The sequence below is a fragment of the Lonchura striata genome, chromosome 31, assembly GCF_046129695.1.
Source record: "Lonchura striata isolate bLonStr1 chromosome 31, bLonStr1.mat, whole genome shotgun sequence".
NCBI classification, from domain to species: domain Eukaryota; kingdom Metazoa; phylum Chordata; class Aves; order Passeriformes; family Estrildidae; genus Lonchura; species Lonchura striata.
In genome coordinates this window covers 5,990,569-6,007,389 of record NC_134633.1, presented here as the reverse complement: position 1 = coordinate 6,007,389, position 16,821 = coordinate 5,990,569, and the positions used below count along the sequence as shown (strand labels likewise).

The following is a 16,821-nucleotide window of genomic DNA, read 5'->3' as shown; positions in this document are numbered from 1 at the left end:
CCCCCCCCAATTAAATTTTGGGGGGTTTTGACACCCCCCCCAATTAAATTTTGGGTTTTTCCAACCCCCCCAATTAAATTTTGGGGCTCCTCGACCCCCCCCCCAATTAAATTTTGGGGTTTTCCGACCCCCCCTCAATTAAATTTTGGGGCTCCTCGACCCCCCCGCAATTAAATTTTGGGGTTTTCTGACCCCCCTCAATTAAATTTTGGGGTTTTCTGACCCCCCCTCAATTAAATTTTGGGTTTTTCCGACCCCCCTCAATTAAATTTTGGGGTTTTCCGACCCCCCTCAATTAAATTTTGGGGCTCCTCGACCCCCCCCCAATTAAATTTTGGGGTTTTCCGACCCCCCCATTAAATTTTGGGGGTTTCTAACCTCCCCCCCCACCATTAATTTGGGGATATTTTGGGGGGTCCCGGTATTTGGGGGGGTCCCGATGTTTTTGGGAGTGGTCCCAGTATTTGGGGGGGTCCCGTTAATTTGGGGAGCGGTCCCGTTAATTTGGGGGTGGTCCCGTTATTTGGGGGGGTCCCGTTATTTGGGGGGTGGTCCCGTTATTTTGGGGGGCGGTCCCGTTATTTTGGGGGGGGGTCCCGTTAATTTGGGGGGGTCCCGGTGCCCCCGGGGGGGGTCCCGGTATTTAAAGGGGTCCCATTAATTTGGGGGGGCTCCCGTTATTTGGGGGTGGTCCCGTTAATTTGGGGGGGTCCCGTTAATTTGGGGGGCTCCCGTTATTTGGGGGCGATCCCGTTAATTTGGGGGCGGTCCCGTTATTTGGGGGCGGTCCCGTTAATTTGGGGTGGTCCCGTTATTTGGGGGGTGGTCCCGTTATTTTGGGGGGCGATCCCGTTATTTTGGGGGGGTCCCGATGCCCCGGGGGGGTTCCGGTATTTAAAGGGGTCCCGTTATTTGGGGGGCGGTCCCGTTATTTGGGGGGTGGTCCCGTTATTTTAGGAGTGGTCCCGTTATTTTGGGGGGTGGTCCCGTTATTTTGGGGGTGGTCCCGTTATTTTGGGGGCGGTCCCGTTATTTGGGGGGCGGTCCCGTTATTTTGGAGGCGGTCCCGTTATTTTGGGGGCGGTCCCGTTATTTTGGGGGGGGTCCCGTTATTTTGGGGGCGGTCCCGTTATTTTGGGGGGTGGTCCCGTTATTTTGGGGGTGGTCCCGCCCCCTCCCCGCGGCCCCGGGGGGCGGCAGGTGCCGCGTGCCCCCCCGTGTCCCCCCCCCGGTGACACCGGACACCGGGGGGCGGCTCCGGGGGTCCCCGAGGGTCTCCCGCGGGCCGGGGGCGGCTCCGCCAGGGCCCGGCCCCGCCCGGTTCGGGGTCCCCCCGGAGCCCCCCGGGGCCGGGGGGGGTCCCGGGGGGGATAAAAGCGCCCCTGGGGGGTCCCGGTCCCACCGCTCCCCCCCGCGCCCGGTACCGGCCCGACCCCGACCCGACCCGGCCCCGCTGACACCGACAGGTACGGCCGGGAGACCCCCGGGACCCACCCGGGACCACCGGGATCCCCCCCGAGAGACCCCCGGGACCCCCCCGGGAACACCGGGATCCCCCCCGAGAGACCCCCGGGACCCCCCCGGGAACACCGGGAGACCCCCGGGACCCCCCGGGACCCCCCCGGGAGCACCGGGATCCCCCCCGAGAGAACCCCGGGAACACCGGGAGACCCCCGGGAGCACCGGGATCCCCCCGAGAGACCCCCGGGACACCCCCGGGACCACCGGGATCCCTCCCGAGAGACCCCCGGGAACACCGGGAGACCCCCGGGAACACTGGGACACCACCGGGATCCCCCCGGAGACAACCTGGACCCACCAGTACCTCCCCGGGACCAACGGGACCACCGGGACCCCCTCCCGGGACCCCCCGGGACCCCCCCGGGAGCACCGGGAGACCCCCGGGACCCCCCCGGGAACACCGGGATCCCACCGGGACCCCCCCGAGAGACCCCCGGGACCCCCCCAGGACCACCGGGACCCCCCGGGAGATCCCCGGGATCCCCCCGGAGACAACCTGGACCCACCGGGACCTCCCCGGGACCACCGGGACCCCCCTCCCGGGACCCCCCGGGACGCCCCCCGGGAGACCCCCAGGGACCCAAATCGGGACCGGGACAGTCAGGAAGGGTCGGGACACCCCCGGTGTCACCGGGACCGGGATTTGGGACCGGGACCGGGACAGAGACTCGACCCCCCCCCCCCCCCCACGGTGTCACCGGGACGGGCACCGGGATTCGGCACCGGGATTTGGGTTCGGGATTCAGGACTGAGAACCGGGACTGGGACCCGAACGCTCTCGGTGTCACCAGGACCGGGATTTGGGACCAGGATTCGGGACCGGGACCGGGACCGGGACCCGACCCCGACCCGCCCTCCCCACGGTGTCACCGGGACCGGAATTCGGGTCCAGAATTTGGGATCGGAATTCCGGACCGGGCTTTGGGACCGGGACCGGGTCCCGACCGCCCCGGTGTCACCGGGACCGGGATTCGGGTCCGGGACCGGGACCGGGATTTGGGATCGGAATTCGGGTCCGGGCTTTGGGACCGGGACCGGGTTCCGACTCCCCCCGGTGTCACCGGGACCGGGATTTGGGATCGGAATTCGGGACCGGAATTTGGGACCGGGACCGGGTCCCGACCCCCCCGGTGTCACCGGGACCGGGTCCCGACCCCCCCGGTGTCACCGGGACCGGGTCCCGACCCCCCCCGGTGTCACCGGGACCCCCCAACCCCCGGTTCCCCCCCCGGGCTATAAATAGCCCCGGCCCGAACAAGGAGCGGAGCGGGGCGGCCACGCCCCTTTGGTGGCCACGCCCCTTTGGTGACCACGCCCCTTTGGTGGTCACGCCCCTTTGGTGGCCACGCCCCCTTTAGCCACGCCCCTTTGGTGACGACGCCCCTTTGGCCACGCCCACCAGGACACGCCCCAGAGCCCCCCCGTGTCCCTCCTGTGGCACGCGGTGTCACCTGGTGTCACCTGGTGTCACCTGGCTGTCCCCGTGTCCCCATGGTGCCACCATGTCCCCCCCGTGTCCCGGTGTCACCTGGCTGTCCCCGTGTCCCCGCAGTGCCACCATGTCCCCATGGTGTCACCTGGTGTCACCTGGCTGTCCCCGTGTCCCCATGGTGCCACCATGTCCCCCCCGTGTCCCGGTGTCACCTGGCTGTCCCCATGTCCCCGTGGTGCCACAATGTCCCCACAGTGTCCCCACAGTGTCCCCCCCGTGTCCCAGTGTCCCCACGGTGCCACCATGTCCCCACAGTGTCCCCCCCGTGTCCCCACCGTGTCCCCACGGTGTCCCCGGTGTCCCCGGTGTCACCTGGTGTCACCTGGCTGTCCCCATGTCCCCATGTCCCCACCATGTCCCCACGGTGTCCCCGTGTCCCCACGATGTCCCCACGGTGTCCCCACAGTGTCCCCGTGTCCCCGCAGTGCCACCATGCCCTTCAGCAACACCCACAACAAGTACAAGCAGAAGTTCTCGGCCGAGGAGGAGCTCCCTGTCCCCATGGTGTCCCCATCCCCACCATGTCCCCATGTCCCCACGGTGTCCCCACCATGTCCCCACGGTGTCCCTACAGTGTCCCCGTGTCCCCGCAGTGCCACCATGTCCCTGTGTCCCTCCCGTGTCCCAGTGTCCCTGGTGTCACCTGGCTGTCCCCGTGTCCCCATCCCCACCATGTCCCCATGTCCCCATGGTGTCCCCATGGTGTCCCCATGGTGTCCCCATGTCCCCACGGTGTCCCTGTGTCCCCATGGTGTCCCCACAGTGTCCCCGTGTCCCCACGGTGTCCCCACAATGTCCCCATGGTGTCCCCGTGTCCCCGCAGTGCCACCATGCCGTTCAGCAACACCCACAACAAGTACAAGCAGAAGTTCTTGGCCAACCAGGAGCTCCCTCTCCCCGTGTCCCCACGGTGTCCCCATGTCCCCACAGTGTCCCCACAGTGTCCCCACCATGTCCCCATGTCCCCACGGTGTCCCCGTGTCCCCGCAGTGCCACCATGCCGTTCAGCAACACCCACAACAAGTACAAGCAGAAGTTCTCGGCCGAGGAGGAGTTCCCTGTCCCCGTGTCCCCATCCCCACCATGTCCCCATGTCCCCACGGTGTCCCCACGGTGTCCCCACGGTGTCCCCACAGTGTCCCCGTGTCCCCGCAGTGCCACCATGCCCTTCAGCAACACCCACAACAAGTACAAGCAGAAGTTCTCGGCCGAGGAGGAGTTCCCGGACCTGTCCAAGCACAACAACCACATGGCCAAGGTGCTGACCCCCGCCCTGTACCAGAAGCTGCGCGACAAGGAGACCCCCAGCGGCTTCACCCTCGACGACGTCATCCAGACCGGCGTGGACAACCCCGGTGCGTCCCCGGCCCACCCCAGGGGTCTCCAAACTGCCCACGGGGTCTCCACACCACCCATGGGGTCTCCAAACTGCCCACGGGGTCTCCACACCACCCATGGGGTCTCCAAACTGCCCATGGGGTTTCCACACCACCCATGGGGTCTCCAAACTGCTCATGGGGTCATCAACCCATCTATGGGGTCTCCAAACTGCCCACGGGGTCTCCACACCACCCATGGGGTCTCCAAACTGCCCATGGGGTTTCCACCCCACCCGAGGGGTCTCCATACTGCCCACGGGGTCTCCACACCACCCATGGGGTCTCCAAACTGCCCATGGGGTCATCAACCCATCTATGGGGTCTCCAAACTGCCCACGGGGTCTCCACACCACCCATGGGGTCTCCAAATGGTCCATGGGGTCCCCGGCCCACCCGAGGGGTCATCAGCCCATCCATGGGGTCTCCAAATGGATCATGGGCTCCCCGGCCCACCCGAGGGGTCTCCAAATGTTCCATGGGGTCATCAGCCCATCCATGGGGTCCCCAACTCATCCATGGGGTCCCCGGCCCACTCAAGGAGTCCCCACCCCACCCAAGGGGTCATCAACCCACCCAAGGGGTCATCAACCCACCCAAGGGGTCCCCAGCCCACCCGAGGGGTCTCCAAACTGCCCAAGGGGTCATCAACCCATCTATGGGGTCTCCACCCCACCCTTGGGGTCTCCACCCCATCCTTGGGGTCTCCAACTCACCCATGGGGTCTCCAAATGGTCCATGGGGTCTCCAACCCACCCTTGGGGTCTCCACCCCACCCTTGGGGTCTCCAACTTACCCATGGGGTCTCCAAATGGTCCATGGGGTCTCCACCCCACCCTTGGGGTCTCCACCCCACCCTTGGGGTCTCCAACCCATCCTTGGTGTCCCCAGTTCCTCCATGGGGGTCCTGATCTGCACATGGGGCCAGAGACCAGAGACCAGAGACAGAGACCCCTCCCAGTTCCATCCCAGTCCCATACTGGTCCCAGTACCCAATCCCAGTCCCGGACTGGTCCCAGTACCCAATCCCAGTTCCGTACTGGTCCCAGTACCCAATCCCAGTCCCAGACTGGTCCCAGTACCCAATCCCAGTCCCGTACTGGTCCCAGTACCCAATCCCAGTCCCAGACTGGTCCCAGTACCCAATCCCAGTCCCAGACTGGTCCCAGTACCCAATCCCAGTCCCAGACTGGTCCCAGTACCCAATCCCAGCCCCAGACTGGTCCAGTACCCAATCCCAGTTCCAGACTGGTCCAGTACCCAATCCCAGTTCCGTACTGGTCCCAGTACCCAATCCCAGTCCCGTACTGGTCCCAGTAGCCCATCCCAGTCCCGTACTGGTCCCAGTACCCAATCCCAGTCCCAGACTGGTCCAGTACCCAATCCCAGTCCCGTACTGGTCCCAGTACCCAATCCCAGTCCCGTACTGGTCCCAGTACCCAATCCCAGTCCCATACTGGTCCCAGTAGCCCATCCCAGTCCCGTATTGGTCCCAGTACCCAATCCTAGTCCCGGACTGGTCCCAGTACCCAATCCCAGTCCCATACTGGTCCCAGTAGCCCATCCCAGTCCCGTACTGGTCCCAGTACCCAATCCCAGTCCCGTACTGGTCCCAGACCCAATCCCAGTCCCGTACTGGTCCCAGTACCCAATCCCAGTCCCATACTGGTCCCAGTAGCCCATCCCAGTCCCGTATTGGTCCCAGTACCCAATCCCAGCCCCAGACTGGTCCCAGTACCCAATCCCTGCCCCAGACTGGTCCCAGTAGCCAATCCCAGTCCCGGACTGGTCCCAGTAGCCAATCCCAGTCCCGGACTGGTCCCAGTACCCAATCCCAGTCCCGGACTGGTCCCAGTAGCCAATCCCAGTCCCGGACTGGTCCCAGTAGCCAATCCCAGTCCCATACTAGTCCCAGTACCCAATCCCAGTCCCAGACTGGTCCCAGTACCCAATCCCAGTTCCATACTGGTCCCGGTGACCCCGGTGACCCCGGTGTCCCCAGGCCACCCGTTCATCATGACCGTTGGCTGCGTGGCCGGGGACGAGGAGTCCTACGAGGTCTTCAAGGAGCTCTTCGACCCCGTGATCCAGGACCGGCACGGCGGCTACAAGCCCACGGACAAGCACCGCACCGACCTCAACCACGAGAACCTCAAGGTGGGGGTCCCAAAATTTGGGGGAACCGAAATTTGGGGGGTCCCGAAATTTGGGGGGTTCCAAAATTTGGGTGGGTCCCCAAAATCTGGGAGGGTTCCCAGAGGTCTCAGGAGGGAAGGAAGGGGTGACCCCACAAAGCCACTGATAAGCACCAACATCAACCAGGAGAAGATCAAGGTGGGGGACCCCAAAATCTGGGGGGGTCCCGAAATTTGGGGGGTCCCGAAATTTGGCGGTTTCCAAAATTTGGGTGGGTCCCCAAAATCTGGGAGGGTTCCCAGAGGTCTCAGCAGGGCAGGAAGGGGTGATGGGGCCACCATGGGGTGACCCCACAAAGCCACAGACCAGGAGAAGCTCAATGTGGGAGAGAGCCCAAAATTTGGGAGGGTCCCGAAATTTGGGGAGTCCCGAAATTTGGGGGGTTCCAAAATGTAGGTGGGTCCCCAAAATCTGGGAGGGTTCCCAGAGGTCTCAGGAGGGAAGGAAGGGGTGACCCCACAAAGCCACCGATAAGCACCGACCTCAACCAGGAGAAGATCAAGGTGGGGAGATCCCAAAATTTTGGGGGGTCCCGAAATTTGGGGAGTCCCGAAATTTGGGGGGTTCCAAAATTTGGGGGATTCCAAAATTTGGGTGGGTCCCCAAAATCTGGGAGGGTTCCCAGAGGTCTCAGGAGGGAAGGAAGGGGTGACCCCACAAAGCCACCGATAAGCACCGACCTCAACCAGGAGAAGATCAAGGTGGGGGACCCCAAAATCTGGGGGGGTCCCGAAATTTGGGGGGTCCCGAAATTTGGCGGTTTCCAAAATTTGGGTGGGTCCCCAAAATCTGGGAGGGTTCCCAGAGGTCTCAGCAGGGCAGGGAAGGGGTGATGGGGCCACCATGGGGTGACCCCACAAAGCCACAGACCAGGAGAAGCTCAATGTGGGAGAGAGCCCAAAATTTGGGAGGGTCCCGAAATTTGGGGGGTCCCGAAATTTGGGGGGTTCCAAAATTTGGGTGGGTCCCCAAAATCTGGGAGGGTTCCCAGAGGTCTCAGCAGGGCAGGAAGGGGTGACCCCACAAAGCCACCAATGATCAGGACAAGCTCCAGGTGGTGAGACCCCAAAATTTGGGGGGTCCCAAAATTTGGGAGGGGTCCCTAAATTTGGGAGACGTTTCCAAAATTTGGGAGGGTCCCCCAGAATTTGGGGGAGTCCCCAGAGGTCTCAGGAGGGCAAGGAAGGGGTGGTGGCCCATCAAAACCACCTCAGGAGGGTTTTGAGGGGGTTTTTTGGAGGGAGATATTTTGGGTTTTTTGGGTGGAATTTTGGGTTTTTTGGGTGGAATTTTGGGGTTTTTTTGGGTGGAATTTTGGGTTTTTTGGGGTGGAATTCCGGGCTTTTTGGGGTGACTCTTTTCGGGGTGCAGGGCGGCGAGGACCTGGACCCCAAGTACGTGTTTAGGAATGCGGGGGTCTCAGAGGGGGAGATTTTGAGGGAATATTTTGGGTGTAATTGGGAATATTTCGATGGGAGTTTTTTTGGGGTTTTTTTGGCTGGAATTTCGGGTTTTTTTGGGTGGAATTTCGGGCTTTTTGGGGTGCCTGGACCCCAAGTACGTGTTTAGGAATGTGGGGGTCTCAGAGGGGGAGATTTTGGGGGAATATTTTGGGTCTATTTGGTGGTATTTCGATGGGAGTTTTTTGGGGGTTTTTTGGGTGGAATTTCGGGGTTTTTGGGGTGGAATTTCGGGTTTTTTGGGGTGACTCTTTTCGGGGTGCAGGGCGGCGAGGACCTGGACCCCAAGTACGTGCTGAGCAGTGCGGGGGTCTCAGAGGGGGAGATTTTGGGGGAATATTTTGGGTCTATTTGGGGGTATTTCAATGGGAGTTTTTTGGGTTTTTTTGGGTGGAATTTTGGGGTTTTTTGGGTGAAATTTCGGTGTTTTTGGGGTGACTCTTTTCGGGGTGCAGGGCGGCGAGGACCTGGACCCCAAGTACATGCTGAGCAGTGCGGGGGTCTCAGAGGAGAGAATATTTTGGGTCTATTTGGGGGTATTTCGATGGGAGTTTTTTGGGGGTTTTTTGGGTGGAATTTTGGGTTTTTTGGGTGGAATTTCAGGGTTTTTTGGGTGGAATTTTGGGTTTTTTTGGGTGGAATTCCGGGGTTTTTGGGGTGACCCGTTTTCGGGGTGCAGGGCGGCGAGGACCTGGACCCCAAGTACGTGTTTAGGAATGCGGGGGTCTCAGAGGGGGAGATTTTGGGTGTAATTGGGAATATTTCAATGGGAGTTTTTTGGGGGTTTTTTGGCTGGAATTTTGGGGTTTTTTGGGTGGAATTCCGGGGTTTTTGGGGTGACTCTTTTCGGGGTGCAGGGCGGCGAGGACCTGGACCCCAAGTACGTGCTGGGCAGTGCGGGGTCTCAGAGGGGGAGATTTTGAGGGAATATTTTGGGTGTAATTGGGAATATTTCGATGGGAGTTTTTTGGGAGTTTTTTGGGTGGAATTTTGGGTTTTTTTGGGTGGAATTTCGGGCTTTTTGGGGTGACTCTTTTCGGGGTGCAGGGCGGCGAGGACCTGGACCCCAAGTACGTGCTGAGCAGCCGCGTGCGCACCGGCCGCAGCATCAAGGGCTACTCGCTGCCACCGCACTGCAGCCGCGGCGAGCGCCGCGCCATCGAGAAGCTGTCCGTCAAAGGTGAGGGCGTGGCCTGATTGGGCGAGGCCGGTGGGCGTGGCCCGGTGGGCGTGGTCTGTGTGGGCGTGGTCTGTGTGGGCGTGGCCTAGATGGGTGGGGTGGGGTGGATTTGGGATTAATTTTAGGTGGATTTGGAGTGGGATTTGGGGTGGATTTGGGATTAATTTTGGGTGGATTTGGGGTGGGATTTGGGGTGGATTTGGGATGGATTTGGGATTAATTTTGGGATTAATTTTGGGTGGATTTGGAGTGGGATTTGGGATGGGATTTGGGATTAATTTTGGGTGGATTTGTGATGGATTTGGGATGGATTTGGGATGAATTTTGGGTGGATTTGGGGTGGGATTTGGGGTGGATTTGGAGTGGATTTGGGATGGATTTGGGATGGATTTGGGATGGATTTGGGATGGATTTGGGATTAATTTTGGGATTAATTTTGGGATTAATTTTGGGTGGATTTGGGGTGGGACTTGGGGCTGAGATTCAGGTGGGATTTGGGATGGATTTGGGATGAATTTTGGGTGGATTTGGGATGGATTTGGGATGGATTTGGGCTGGATTTGGGATTAATTTTGGGTGGATTTGGGATGGATTTGGGATGGATTTGGGATGAATTTTGGGTGGATTTGGGATGGATTTGGGGCGGATGGACACGGCCAATCCATGTTTGGCATGGCTGGGTGTGGCTGGGCATGTCCTGGCCGTGCCAGGGCCGTGCCAGGGCCGTGCCCGGGCCGTGCCAGGGCCGTACCAGGGCTGTACCAGGGCTGTACCAGGGCTGTACCAGGGCCATGCCAAAGCCATGCCAAGGCCGTGCCAAGGCTGTGTCAGGGACATGCCAAGGCCGTGCCAGGGCTGTACCAGGGCCATGCCAAAACCATGCCAAGGCCGTGCCAAAGCCATGCCAAGACCGTGCCCGGGCCGTGCCAAGACCGTGCCCGGGGCGTGCCAAGGCCGTGCCTGGGCCATGCCAAAGCCATGCCAAAGCTGTGCCAGGGCCGTGCCAAGGCCGTGCCAGGGCCATGCCAAAGCCATGCCAAAGCTGTGCCAGGGCCATACCAGGGCCGTGCCAGGGCCATGCCAAAGCCATGCCAAGGCCGTGCCAGGGCCGTGCCAAGGCCATACCAGGGCCGTGCCAAGGCCGTGCCCGGGCCATGCCAAAGCCATGCCAAAGCTGTGCCAGGGCCATGCCAAGGCCGTGCCAAGGCCGTGCCCGGGCCATGCCAAAGCCATGCCAAAGCTGTGCCAGGGCCATGCCAAAGCCGTGCCAGGGCCGTGCCAGGGCTGTGCCCGGGCCGTGCCAGGGTCATACCATGGCTGTACCAGGGCTGTACCAGGGCCGTGCCAGGGCCATGCCAAAGCCGTGCCAGGGCCGTGCCAGGGCCGTGCCCGGCTCTGACCCGCCCCGGCAGCCCTGAACAGCCTGGAGGGGGAGTTCAAGGGCAAGTACTACCCGCTGAAGGCCATGACGGAGCAGGAGCAGCAGCAGCTCATCGACGATCACTTCCTCTTCGACAAGCCCGTGTCGCCCCTGCTGCTGGCATCGGGCATGGCCCGCGACTGGCCCGACGCCCGCGGCATCTGGTGGGCACCTGGGGCACCTGGGGGGCACCTGGGGGGCACCTGGTGGGCATCTGGGGGGTACCTAGGGGTGGTTTGGAGGGGTTTGGGGAGAAGCTTTGGGCACCTGGGGGCATCTGGTGGGCACCTGGGGCACCTGGGGGGGGGTTTGGAGGGGTTTTGGGAGAAGCTTTGGGCACCTGGGGGCATCTGGGGGGCACCTGGGGCACCTAGGGGTGGTTTGGAGGGGTTTTGGGAGAAGCTTTGGGCACCTGGGGGCACCTGGTGGGCACCTGAGGGCACCTGGGGGGGTTTGGAGGGGTTTTGGGGGAAGCTTTGGGCACCTGGGGGCACCTGTGGGCACCTGGGGGGCACCTGGGGGACATTTGGGGACACCCTGTGGAACCCAGGAGGTTCCTGAGGGGTTCTTGGGGGCATCGGGGGGCATCTGGTGGGCACCTGGGGCACCTGGGGGGCACCTGGGGGGGTTTGGAGGGGTTTTGGGAGAAGCTTTGGGCACCTGGGGGCATCTGGTGGGCACCTGGGGCACCTGGGTGCACCTGGGGGGCACCTATGGGTGGTTTGGAGGGGTTTTGGGAGAAGCTTTGGGCACCTGGGGGGCACCTGGGGGGGACCTAGGGGTGGTTTGGAGGGGTTTTGGGAGAAGCTTTGGGCACCTGGGGGCATCTGGGAGCATCTGGTGGGCACCTGGGGCACCTGGAGGGCATCTGGGGGGGGTTTGGAGGGGTTTTGGGAGAAGCTTTGGGCACCTGGGGCACCTGGGGCACCTGGGGGCACCCTGTGGCACCCAGGAGGTTCCTGAGGGGTTCTTGGGGGCATCGGGGGGCATCTGGTGGGCACCTGGGGCACCTGGGGGCACCTGGGGCGGTTTTGGAGGAAGCTTGGGGCACCTGGGGGCACCTGGGGGGCACCTGGTGGGCACCTGGGGGGCACCTAGGGGTGGTTTGGAGGGGTTTTGGGAGAAGCTTTGGGCACCTGGGGGCATCTGGGAGCATCTGGTGGGCACCTGGGGGCACCTGGGGCACCTGGGGGGCACCTGGGGGCACCTGGGGGCATCTGGTGGGCACCTGGGGGGCACCAGGGGGGGTTTGGGGGAAGCTTTGGGCACCTGGGTGGCACCCGGGGTGCTCCTGGAAATACCTTGGGGTAGCTGGGGGGCACCTGGGCACACCTGGGGTGTTCCTGAGGTCACCTGGCCGGTACCTGGTGGGTTCCTGGGCACACCTGGGCACACCTGGGGTCACCTGGGAACTCCTGGTGGGTTCCTGGGCACACCTGGGCACACCTGGTGGGTTCCTGGGCACACCTGGGCACACCTGGGAACACCTGGGCACACCTGGTGGGTTCCTGGGCACACCTGGGCACACTGGTGGGTTCCTGGGCACACCTGGGCACACCTGGTGGGTTCCTGGGCACACCTGGTGGGTTCCTGGGCACACCTGGGCACACCTGGGCACACTGGTGGGTTCCTGGGCACACCTGGCAGGTTCCTGGGCACACCTGGTGGGTTCCTGGGCACACCTGGCAGGTTCCTGGGCACACCTGGGCACACCTGGCGGGTGCTGAGGTGTCCCCCCGGGGTGTCCCCAGGCACAACGACAACAAAACGTTCCTGGTGTGGGTGAACGAGGAGGATCACCTGCGCGTCATCTCCATGGAGAAGGGCGGCAACATGAAGGAGGTGTTCCGGCGCTTCTGCGTCGGCCTCAAGAAGGTCGGGGACATTTTGGGGACATCTGGGGACATCTGGGGACATCTGGGACATTGGAGGATTTGGGGACATGATGGGATTTGGGGTCACATCTCCATGGAGAAGTGAGGGAACGTGAAGGAGGTGTTGGCCTCGAGAAGGTCGGGAGACACCTGGGGACACTTGGGGACATCTGGAGACATTTGGGGACATTTGGGGACATCTGGGACACGGAGGATTTGGGGACACGGAGGGATTTTGGGGACACTGAGGATTTGGGGACACGGAGGGATTTGGGGTCACATCTCCATGGAGAAGTGAGGGAACATGAAGGAGGTGTCGGCCTCGAGAAGGTCGGGAGACACCTGGGGACACTTGGGGACATCTGGAGACATTTCGGGACATCGGGGACACTGAGGATTTGGGGACACAGAGGGATTTTGGGGACACTGAGGATCTGGGGACATGGTGGGATTTGGGGTCACATCTCCATGGAGAAGTGAAGGAATGTGAAGGAGGTGTCGGCCTCGAGAAGGTCAGGGGACATTTTGGGGACATTTTGGGGACATCTGGGACACTGAGGATTTGGGGACATCTGGGGACATCGAGGTGACGCTTGAGGTGACACCAACAACCCTGAGCGCCCCGGGTGTGCCCTGGGCGTGTCCTCGCTGGCCCCAGGTGCCACCAGCTGTGTCCCCTCATGGTCCCCATCCTGTCCCCAGATCGAGGAGATCTTCAAGCAGGCCGGGCACCCGTTCATGTGGACGGAGCACCTGGGCTACATCCTGACGTGCCCGTCCAACCTGGGCACGGGGCTGCGCGGCGGCGTCCACGTGCGCCTGCAGCACCTCAGCCAGCACCCCAAGTTCGAGGAGATCCTCAAGCGCCTGCGCCTGCAGAAGCGCGGCACAGGTGGGACCCCAAAATCACCTGGGCTGGGCGGGGACACCCCCAAATCCACCTGAGGTAGGGCAGGGACACCCCCAAATTGAAATGGCAGCCCCAAGTTCACCTCAGCCAGCACCTCAAGTTGGAGATCCTCAAGCGCCTGCGCCTGCAGAAGCGTGGCACAGGTGGGACCCCAAAATCACCCCAAATTCACCTGAGGTAGGGTGGGGACACCCCAAATTCACCTGAGATACAGCAAGGACACCCCAAATCACCTCAGCCAGCACCCCAAGTTTGAGGAGATCCTCAAGCGCCTGCGCCTGCAGAAACGCGGCACAGGTGGGACCCCAAAATCACCCCAAAATCCACCTGAGGTAGGGCGGGGACACCCCAAAATCCACCTGAGGTAGGGCGGGGACACCCCAAGTTCACCTCAGCCAGCACCCCAAGTTCGAGGAGATCCTCAAGCACCTGCGCCTGCAGAAACGTGGCACAGGTGGGACCCCAAAATCACCCCAAATCCACCTGAGGTAGGGCAGGGACACCCCAAAATCCCCCAGGAAAGGGACACTGTGAGGGACCTGATGGACAGGAGTGGTCAAGAGTGGCCAGTGAGTGGTCAGTGAGTGGTCAGCGGTGTCCGTGGCTCACTGACCACCCCTCTGTCCGTGTGTCCGTGTGTCCGTGTGTCCAGACGGGGTGGACACAGTGGGACCATGGAGCCATCAGACACTGGATGGACAGGAGTGGTCAGTGGTGTCCATGGCTGTCCGTCCCTCACTGACCACCCCTCTGTCCGTCTGTCTGTGTGTCCGTGCGTCCAGGCGGGGTGGACACGGCCCCGGTGGGACCATTGAGCAGGGGATGGACAGGGGATGGACAGGGGATGGACAAGGGATGGTCAGGAGTGCTCAGGCGTGGTCAGTGGTGTCCATCCCTCACTGACCACCCCTCTGTCCGTGTGTCCGTGTGTCCAGGCGGGGTGGACACAGTGGGACCATGGAGCCATCAGACAGGGGATGGACAGGAGTGGTCAGTGGTGTCCATCCCTCACTGACCACCCCTCTGTCCGTCTGTCCGTGTGTCCATGTGTCCAGGCGGGGTGGACACGGCCGCGGTGGGACCATTGAGCAGGGAATGGACAGGGGATGGACAGGGGATGGACAGGAGTGGTCAGTGGTGTCCATGGCTGTCTGTCCCTCACTGACCACCCCTCTGTCCATCTGTCCGTGTGTCCGTGTGTCCAGGCGGGGTGGACACGGCCGCGGTGGGGCCATTGAGCAGGGGATGGACAGGGGATGGACAGGGGATGGACAGGAGTGGTCAGTGGTGTCCATCCCTCACTGGCCACCCCTCTGTCCGTGTGTCCGTGTGTCCGTGCGTCCAGGCGGGGTGGACACGGCCGCGGTGGGACCATTGATGGATGGACAGGGGATGGTCAGGAGCGCTCAGGAGTGGTCAGTGGGGTCCAGGAACATCCGTGGCTCACTGACCACCCCTCTGTCCGTGTGTCCGTGTGTCCGTGCGTCCAGGCGGGGTGGACACGGCCGCGGTGGGACCATTGAGCAGGGGATGGACAGGGGATGGACAGGGGATGGACAGGAGTGGTCAGTGGTGTCCAGGGGTGTCCATCCCTCACTGACCACCCCTCTGTCCATCTGTCCGTGTGTCCGTGCGTCCAGGCGGGGTGGACACGGCCGCAGTGGGGCCATTGATGGATGGACAGGGGATGGTCAGGAGCGCTCAGGAGTGGTCAGTGGTGCCCGGGGGTGTCCATCCCTCACTGACCACCCCTCTGTCCATCTGTCCGTGTGTCCAGGCGGGGTGGACATGGCCATGGTGGGACCATCAGGCACTGGATGGACACTGGATGGACAGGGGATGGACAGGAGTGGTCAGTGGTGTCCGTCCCTCACTGACCACCCCTCTGTCCGTCTGTCCGTGTGTCCGTGTCCAGGTGGGGTGGACACGGCCGCGGTGGGACCATTGAGCAGTGGATGGACAGGGGATGGACAGGGGGTGGACAGGAGTGGTCAGTGGTGTCCATGGCTGTCTGTCCCTCACTGACCACCCCTCTGTCCATCTGTCCGTGTGTCCGTGTGTCCAGGCGGGGTGGACACGGCCGCGGTGGGGCCATCAGACACTGGATGGACAGGGGGTGGACAGAGGGTGCTCAGGAGTGGTCAGTGGTGTCCATCCCTCACTGACCACCCCTCTGTCCGTGTGTCCGTGTGTCCGTGCGTCCAGGCGGGGTGGACACGGCCGCGGTGGGCTCCGTCTTCGACATCTCCAACGCCGACCGCCTGGGCTTCTCGGAGGTGGAGCAGGTGCAGATGGTGGTGGACGGCGTCAAGCTCATGGTGGAGATGGAGAAGAAGCTGGAGCAGAAGCAGCCGATCGACGACATGATCCCGGCGCAGAAATAGGGGAGGGGGCGCCCGGCGACCCCCCGAGAGCCCGTGGGGACCCCCCGGGGACCCCAAAATTTCCCCGGGGACCCCCCGAGTCCCCCCGGGGACCCCCCGAGTCCCCCCAGAGCGGCCCCAATAAACGCTGCAGGTCCCGGCTGCGCTTGGGTGCTTTAATTTGGGGAGGGGGCGGCGCCACTTTGGGGGTCCCCAGAGAATTTGGGGGGACCCCCCGAATCCTCCAAAGGTTCCTCTGGTCCTCCTGGGGACCCCAAAATCTTCCCCAGACCCCTGGGGACCCCCCAAATCCCCCCCGGGGACCCCCAAAGTCCCCCCAAAAACGCTGCAGGTCCCGGCTGGGCTTGGGTGCTTCAATTTGGGGAGGGGGCGGCGCCATTTTGGGGGTCCCCAGAGAATTTTTGGAGATTTTTATTTTGATTTTTTTGGGGTTTTTTATTTTTAGGGTTTTCCCACCCGCCCATCCCAAAATTTCATTTATTCCCTAAAAAAAATCAACAAAAATCAGAGCAGGGATCTGGGATTTTGGGATATTTTTGGGGATTTTTTGGGGATTTTTTGGGGGAAGTATGTTGGGGATTTTTGGGGATTTTTTAAAATTTTTTGGGTTTTATTTTTAGGGTTTTCCCATCCGCCCATCCCAAAATTTCATTTATTCCCTACAAAAATCTATAAAAATCAGAGCAGGGATCTGGGATTTTGGGGGATTTTTTGGCATTTTTGGGGATTTTTTTGGTGAAATATTTTGGAGATTTTTATTTTGATTTTTTTGGGTTTTATTTTTAGGGTTTTCCCACCCGCCCATCCCAAAATTTCATTTATTCCCTAAAAAAAATCAACAAAAATCAGAGCAGGGATCTGGGATTTTGGGATATTTTTGGGGATTTTTTGGGGATTTTTTGGGGGAAGTATGTTGGGGATTTTTGGGGATTTTTTAAAATTTTTTGGGTTTTATTTTTAGGGTTTTCCCATCCGCCCATCCCAAAATTTCATTTATTCCCTACAAAA

General features: G+C 61.6%; 1 protein-coding gene across 2 annotated transcripts; it reads left to right on the top strand.

Moving 5' to 3' along the window:
- Nucleotides 1–1,410: 1,410 nt before the first annotated feature.
- Nucleotides 1,411–15,954, top strand: LOC110483158 (creatine kinase M-type). Of its 2 annotated transcripts, none has more exons than XM_077789196.1 (8): nucleotides 1,411–1,466; nucleotides 4,169–4,368; nucleotides 6,392–6,546; nucleotides 9,093–9,225; nucleotides 10,638–10,809; nucleotides 12,397–12,520; nucleotides 13,222–13,411; nucleotides 15,635–15,954. In XM_077789196.1, the coding sequence occupies exons 2-8, from the start codon at nucleotides 4,176–4,178 to the stop codon at nucleotides 15,811–15,813; spliced, it is 1,146 nt and encodes a 381-aa protein (XP_077645322.1). In that variant the 5' UTR covers nucleotides 1,411–1,466; nucleotides 4,169–4,175; the 3' UTR covers nucleotides 15,814–15,954. The 2 variants fall into 2 exon arrangements, with proteins under 2 accessions (XP_077645322.1, XP_077645323.1); XM_077789197.1 differs by lacking the exon at nucleotides 15,635–15,954 and adding an exon at nucleotides 14,485–14,609.
- Nucleotides 15,955–16,821: the final 867 nt, after the last annotated feature.